We start from the raw sequence: 7,282 nt of genomic DNA, 5'->3' as shown, positions 1-7,282 counted from the left end.
ATTTGTGGGGGGAGGGGCTCCTAAACCCCCCAAATAATAAATGGTAGGGTTTTGATTATTTGGGATGTGAAGGGAGAAATACAAGCCTATACAAAATGATCTGGCCAAGTTGAAGCCATTAAGAAACAATGGGCCATTGAGAGCCATTCACAATGGAAGAGAACTCCTTCCCCCTTGTCCTGAGGTGTGAACCAAGACTGGGGATTTGGAAGGTTGCCAGGGTAATTGGGTGTGAGGTGACAGGAAAAGAGAGTTTTTAGCCAGCTGTTCTGGCAGGAAGGAGGAGGAAGAAGAAAGATTGGGATCCATCTTGGGCAGGCTTGCTGAAGGCAGGCTGGGTCCTTGGACTCCATGGCTGCACTGCTTTGGGGGAGAGGTCCCTCTTGAAATGACCATGCTGAAAGATCTGGCCACCCTCTATGCAGGCTGAAAGTGTAAATAGCTGAATACAGTGGTGCCCCGCAAGACGAATGCCTCGCAAGACGGAAAACTCGCTAGACGAAAGGGTTTTTCGTTTTTTGAGGTGCTTCGGAAGACGAATTTCCCTATGGGCTTGCTTCGCAAGACGAAAACGTCTTGCAAGTTTGTTTCCTTTTTCATAAAACCGTTAATACCCAGGGTGCATTGCTTGAAGAGGTGCAGTTGCGACTTGACTTTGAGGAGCAACTCATAGCACGCGGTGTGGTAGCCTTTTTTGAGGTTTTTGAGGACTTTGGTGATTTTTGAAGCTTTTCCAAAACTTCTTTTGCAGCCATTTGGTAAGTTAAACTTTTAAAACTTTTTGGGGGGTTTTTGGATTTTGGGTTGGGGTGTTTGGAATTCAAGGACTTGGTGTTGGGGAGGGGTTTGCAAGATTCTGAAAGCTTGTGTGTTTTTTTCCTGCATTTTTATGATTTTTTGTGACCATTGGGCCACTCTGCTGTTTTTTTTTAAAAAAAAATCTGGGTTTGAATTTCTGTGTGGTGGGTGGCTGGGGGAATAGTTGAGGTTTTTGAAGACTTTGGTGATTTTTGAAGCTTTTCCAAAACTTATTTTGCAGCCATTCGGTAAGTTAAACTTTTAAAACTTTTTTGGGGGGTTTTGGATTTTGGGTTGGGGTGTTTGGAATTCAAGGACTTGGTTCTGGGTTTGAATTTCTGTGTGGTGGGTGGCTGGGTGCTTTTGAATTTTTTGGATGTGAAGCACTGATTTTTTGGGGGGGGGGTTGCGAAGGTAGGAGCTGTGCTGCCATGGGACCCAAGAAGACTGCTGCTGCAGAGGCCGGCGAGGGGAAGAAGGAGAAGGTTACGCTGCAAATGAAGAAGGAGATCATCCAGAAGCACCACGGTGGAATGCGTGTGACAGACCTCGCCAGGGAGTACGGGAGGAATCCATCGACCATCGGGACCATCCTGAAGATGAGGGAGAAGATCCTTGCGACTGATGCAGCCAAGGGAGTCACCAGGATCGTGAAGAACTGCCCAGCTGTTCTGGAGGAGGTGGAGAAGTTGCTGCTCATCTGGTTAGAAGAGAAGCAGCGTGCAGGGGACACAGTGACTGAGGCCGTCATTTGTGAGAAGGCCAAGGCCTTGCACGCAGACCTCGTCCGGGAACAGCCAGGAACCTCAGGCGAGCCAGAAGTCTTCAAGGCAAGCAGAGGCTGGTTTGACCGGTTCAAGACAAGATCTGGAATCCACAGCGTGGTCAGGCATGGAGAGGCTGCCAGTTCTGATGTTTCTGCGGCTGAAGACTTTGCAGCGGAGTTTCTGGAGGTTGTGAAGACGGAGGGCTACGTTCCACAGCAGGTCTTCAACTGCGATGAGACCAGGCTGTTTTGGAAGAGGATGCCCAAAAGGACTTTCATCACACAGAAGGAGGCCAAGTTGCCTGGCCACAAGCCCATGAAGGACCGTCTGACCCTGCTCTTCTGTGCCAATGCAAGCGGCGACCTGAAGATCAAGCCCCTGCTGGTGTACGACTTGGAGAACCCACGGGCCTTCAAGAAACACAAGGTCGACAAGGAGCAGCTGAGTGTCATGTGGCGATCCAACAGTAAGGCTTGGGTCACACGTGTGCTGTTTGTGGACTGGGTCAATCTTGCTTTTGGCCCTGCTGTCAAACAGTACCTGCTGGACAACGACCTGCCGCTGAAGGCTTTGCTTCTGATGGACAATGCTCCTGCTCATCCTAAAGGCCTTGAGGAGGACTTGTTGGAGGAGTTCAGCTTCATCAGCATCATGTTCCTGCCGCCTAACACCGCGCCACTGCTCCAGCCGATGGATCAGCAGGTCATTGCCAATTTCAAAAAACTCTACACCAAGGAGCTTTTCAGGCGATGCTTCGAGGTGACTGATTGCACCACCATCACCCTGCGGGAATTCTGGAAGGACCACTTCGACATCGTCACCTGCTTGAAGATGATCACTACGGCCTGGAACGGGATCAGCCAGAGAAATTTGAATTGTGCTTGGTGCAGCCTGTGGCCGGACTGTGTGGCACCAAGTGACTCTGATGCACCAGAGTCAACAGTGGTGCAGGACATTGTTACCTTGGGGAGGACCATGGGCCTGGAGGTCACAGAGGAGGACATCAGTGAGCTGGTGGAGGAGCACGACCACGAACTGACCACCCAGGAGCTAGTCGAACTGCAGGCAGAGGCTGCGCACAGCGGCGTAGCGTGAGTTGTCAGCACCCGGGGCAACGCAAGTAATTTGCGCCCCCTAACCCGGGGCAAGGCAAGTAATTTGCGCCCCCCAACCCCTAACCTACGAGTTGCCGCTGGCGCTGCCGCGCAAACAACGCTGCTTGCCCGGAGGAGGATGGAGGCAGAAGCAGCCGCCGCCTGTGGCTGGGCCGAGGGGATGGCGGCGGCGGCAGGGTGCAGAGGCTGCCTGTGCCCGGCCAGGCGTCGGTGGCGGCGTCGGCGCTGCTGCAGCGGCTGCTCCTCCTGCGAGCAGTGAGCGGAGCGCAGCCACAGCGACGGCGAGGGGCGCGCGCGCTAGGGCGCAAGGCTGGCGGTGGCGGCGGGGAGCCCGGCGGAGGAAGGAACTTGTCCCTTCCCTCTGGACTCGCGCCCCCCCCAGATGTTGCGCCCGGTGCGGTCGGCATCCCTGGCACCCCCCACGCTACGCCACTGGCTGCGCAGGAGCAGGCCTCGCTGGAAGAGGAGGAAGCAACCGAGGAACGGCTGTCCTCCAAAGAACTGAGGGACATTTGCCTGAAGTGGAAAGATGTGCAGGCTTTTGCACAGCGGCACCACCCTGACAAGGACCTGACACGTGACCTTGCAAACACTTTTGATACGAGGGTCATGTCGCCTTTCAGGGAGGTGCTGAAAAGGCGGATGAAGCAGAAGACCATGGACAGGTTCTTCAGCAAGAAGCAAAGAGTGGAAGAGGAACCTTCTTCGAGTTGTCCCCCAGAGTCTTAGAAAATGTACTGTACACTTTGTTGATTTTTAAATGTTTTTCTGTCATGTTTAGAAACTTAATTTATTGTACCTTCAATTTTTGAAATGCTCTTTACTGTATGTGTGACCTTAAAGAGCACTTAATAAACTCTTGTTGTACCAAATTTGGCTTTGTTTGGACTTTTTTTGACCATAGGAACGCATTAATTTCAATGCATTCCTATGGGATTTCGTGCTTCGCAAGATGAAAAATTCGCTAGACGAAAAAACTCGCGGAACGAATTAATTTCGTCTTGCGAGGCACCACTGTAAACCATATTTCTTAAAGCTGCCACAGTTTCCACAATGTTTCAATTCTCTAAAGGAACACAGACCCTGGGTGAGTGCCTAGAACCCCATGGACTTTTGCTACTGGTCAGCAGAGAGAGAAAGAGACACCCAACCTTTGTAACATTGTTTACATTTTGCTGCTGTTGTGTTTTTTATGCTGTGTGGTGCTCTTGATCCCTCTTATTTTATTTTTTTCATTTACATATTATCCCGTTTCAATACTCTGTACGCAACCATGGTCATATTTTTACTGGAATGCTATTCAATAATTTAATTAGTGAGGGTGAGCACTTCTCTACCATTCTTGGATTGATTTGCAATTAGGAATAGCAAGATGAGAGAGGATTCGGCATAGCGCTAAGGAGGTCACTGCAAGCATTTCTGTTTGCCCATCGGAATGACCTCCCCTCCCCCTGCATGGTCTTCTGGGGGTTCTCCTGACCCTCCAGAGCAGATATGGGATGTTGCAGAGGGAGAAGAGGGGGGAACTCCTGTTGTGTTAGTGCAGCGGTTATCAAACTTTTTCCTCTGGGCCACACTTTCAGAATAAAATTTTGCTCATGCCACACTGATTTTTTATTGCTAAGAAATACATTGGAAAACAAAAAGAAACATCTCCCAGCAGTGCTTGATTTATAATGTAGAACACAGCTACTTTATAATACGAACATGGGACATCCAGAAAGTATAACACAATGCAGCTACATAAAAACATGAATCATTCCCAAAATATAATTATAAATGAGTATTGGCTGCAGGACTGCAGTGCAAAATTCAAAAAAGAAGTGTGAAGTTTCAGTTCATATATTGTTTCAGAAATTGCAAAATAGATTCAACTTTATTTGCAAATGGAATTAAATTTCTCCCCAAAAACTAACTTCACCTAATTTTCCTGCAAGCAAACCACAATGAATGCCTAGTAAACAGGTCATCTGGAAGTGCTCTTAGTGTTAAGACCCACTTCAGATATTTAAACCGGACACAGGAAACTAGTTTCTAGGGTCTACAAAAGGTCTAAATGTCCTAGCATGCTATTGGAATTTACCTTTATGCTGCAACAAACTAACACAGCTATTATTCTGCATTATTACATCATAATGCCTTCTCTTGTCTTTTTCCTGTGATGGTGAATGGAATCAAAGATGATCTTACCAAAAATGTCTAGTGGTTTAGGTTGTAAAAAATAAAGAAATTTCACTTGGTCCTAGTGATAGGTTTTGCTTCAATTAATCACGCTGCTATTCAGTTAAATTATATTCTTACAGATAAATCAATGTTGTCTCAGACCTGGACAAAAGAATACAAAAGTCTTTTTACTGTACCCCTTCCTGACACTGACTGATCATGCAGCATGAACAACTGGGGTTTTTAGACTGCCAGCTAATGAGCCACAGAACAAATATCTTGACACTAAAGCAAGATATACCAGTTCTTTGTGTCTCCCACATGCCTTTGTGAAACACAGAGAAAAACTGGAACCTGCAAGAAAAGGTTACCGTGTGTGTCCCTCTCCTACCTCCTAAGAGGAGTTCTCTCATTCAGGGCTCTAACCAGGCTTTACCGGGATGTACTCTACGAATGAATCAGAATGGATGTAGAAGATCTCTGCTCCAGAGATGTACTACCAACAGTGGTGGCTGGTGTGGTGGGTCAGAGACGTGGAGCCAGTGGCGGAGCAAGCCGTTCAGGTGCCTCGGGGGGCGTGTGTCCCCTGCGCCCAGGGAAGGGGCCAGCTGCCATTGGGTGGGGCAAGCCAGGGCAGGATGCTCCACAGGGCCTCCTAGGAGTCTGCCTGCCTCCTCCCACTTGACCGCCCTACAGCTGAGGGGGAGGTGGCGGGCAGACCATTTGGGGCAGCGCAAGGCCTGCGGGCACCCAAGCCACAGCATCACTCCCAGGAGAGACGTGTGGCTCAGGGGTGCTGCAGGCCCCGCGATGAGTGCCGCCCAGCATTTTGTCACACACACCACACTCCTCCTGGTGCACTCCTGCAGCAGCCCCATCCTCACTACAAGCTTGAACATTATTTTTATTTTTATTAAGAAATAAAAATAGTCTCTCTTTTTGTGGCACTGTCTTGCTAACTTATCTCAGCAAGATGCTATGATTGCCTTGTCCTTTGACTTGTTTCCCCCTCTGTTAGCATATTAATTTCCATGCATTGCTGTGATGTGTTACTGACTGTGATAAGCATCCTTTCCTATAGCATAATATAAATATCATTTTATTCTACCACTAAATGGAACACCTGCAGCCCACTAGGATTAAAAATATCAATAGGGTTGTGGAAAAATATGATATAAAATATGCTTATGGCAAATTTGCTAAGCTCATGCTGATTTACAATATGTTGTTTACATTGACAGGATTTGTTTCCATTCCTTTGTAACTACTCAGTATGAAAGCATAACTATAGAAACTATTAATGGTCAAATTTCCTTCACCTCCTTTAGAAATTGGTTTGGCAAAAATGAGCTTTCTTGGTGAACATTTGGAGGCAGGGAAACCCCTGAATCTGAACATTCTCTTCTGGGTCATAATGTTGCTGTAGATCATGGGTAGGCAAACTAGGGCCTGGGGGCCGGATCCAGCCCAATCGCCTTCTAAATCTGGCCTGCGGATGGTCTGGGAATCAGCATGTTTTTACATGAGTAGAATGTGTCCTTTTATTTAAAATGCATCTCCGGGTTACTTGTGGCACATAGGAATTCATTCATCCCCCCCCCCAATATAGTCCGGTCCCCCACATGGTCTGAGGGACAGTGGACTGGCCCCTTGCTGAAAAAAGTTTGCTGACCTGCTGTAGACCTATTGTCCTGTTTTCACATGGTCAAAAGTTACCTCCATCTTTCAATGAACCTTCAACTATAGGTACTTCTTAACACTATATCTATTTTTCATCTAACTGCTAATTGCAGCTCAGCTACAGCCCAACCCAAATTCAACTCTAAATTCTTACTCATCAGTTATCCTCGGGATCAGTTATCCTCAGGATTTGTGGCACTTGCTCATGGCTCTTTGGAATACTAGGAAGCCATAAAGGCTCCACAACGTCAGAGAGGGCACTTGGGAGCGATCATGTTGAGTGTTCTTTCTGTGTCACTTCCATATTCCATAGCAGCACCAGGGCCTCAATAGTAGTGCAAGATTATTAGCCAGAAAATCCCTTGGAACAAATGCAGAAATCCAACAAACAATAGATGGGGGCGGCAAAATGGTACAGCTGTAAAATCTAGGAGTAAAGTGGCAGATTTTAATAGATATTTAAATAGGCTAAGAGAAACAGCCAAATGGATGTCAGGTCAAATGTTCAAATGCCTAGGAACAGTGAGGGTCACAGTCAATTAGGGTGTGATTATGGAGGAAAAGGAGTGGAGTCTCTATGTGAGAGAGAACAGATAGCTAGGCAAGACATAGGGAAGTCAACAGAAGTGGGAACAAATTTTGATGGATGATTGGTGAACGAGCCTTTGTGAGAGGCAGGAAAAGGGGGAGCTCCCAGGGTTGAAGGCTGAGAGAAGAAAGGGATGCCCAGGTGTGAGCTGGGAGGGTTCACCCCTTTCT

General features: G+C 47.7%; 1 protein-coding gene across 1 annotated transcript; it reads left to right on the top strand.

Moving 5' to 3' along the window:
* Positions 1-462: 462 nt before the first annotated feature.
* LOC308586139 (tigger transposable element-derived protein 1-like) lies at positions 463-6,947 on the top strand (the record flags this gene model as incomplete). Its single annotated transcript, XM_081192412.1, has 3 exons — positions 463-758; positions 1,213-2,651; positions 6,837-6,947. The coding sequence occupies exons 2-3, from the start codon at positions 1,230-1,232 to the stop codon at positions 6,945-6,947; spliced, it is 1,533 nt and encodes a 510-aa protein (XP_081048538.1). The 5' UTR covers positions 463-758; positions 1,213-1,229.
* Positions 6,948-7,282: the final 335 nt, after the last annotated feature.

Source organism: Podarcis bocagei (assembly GCF_964188305.1).
Source record: "Podarcis bocagei genome assembly, chromosome: 4".
Lineage (NCBI taxonomy): Eukaryota > Metazoa > Chordata > Lepidosauria > Squamata > Lacertidae > Podarcis > Podarcis bocagei.
Note: the sequence above shows the minus strand (reverse complement) of the source record. Positions and strands in the feature narration are given on the sequence as shown.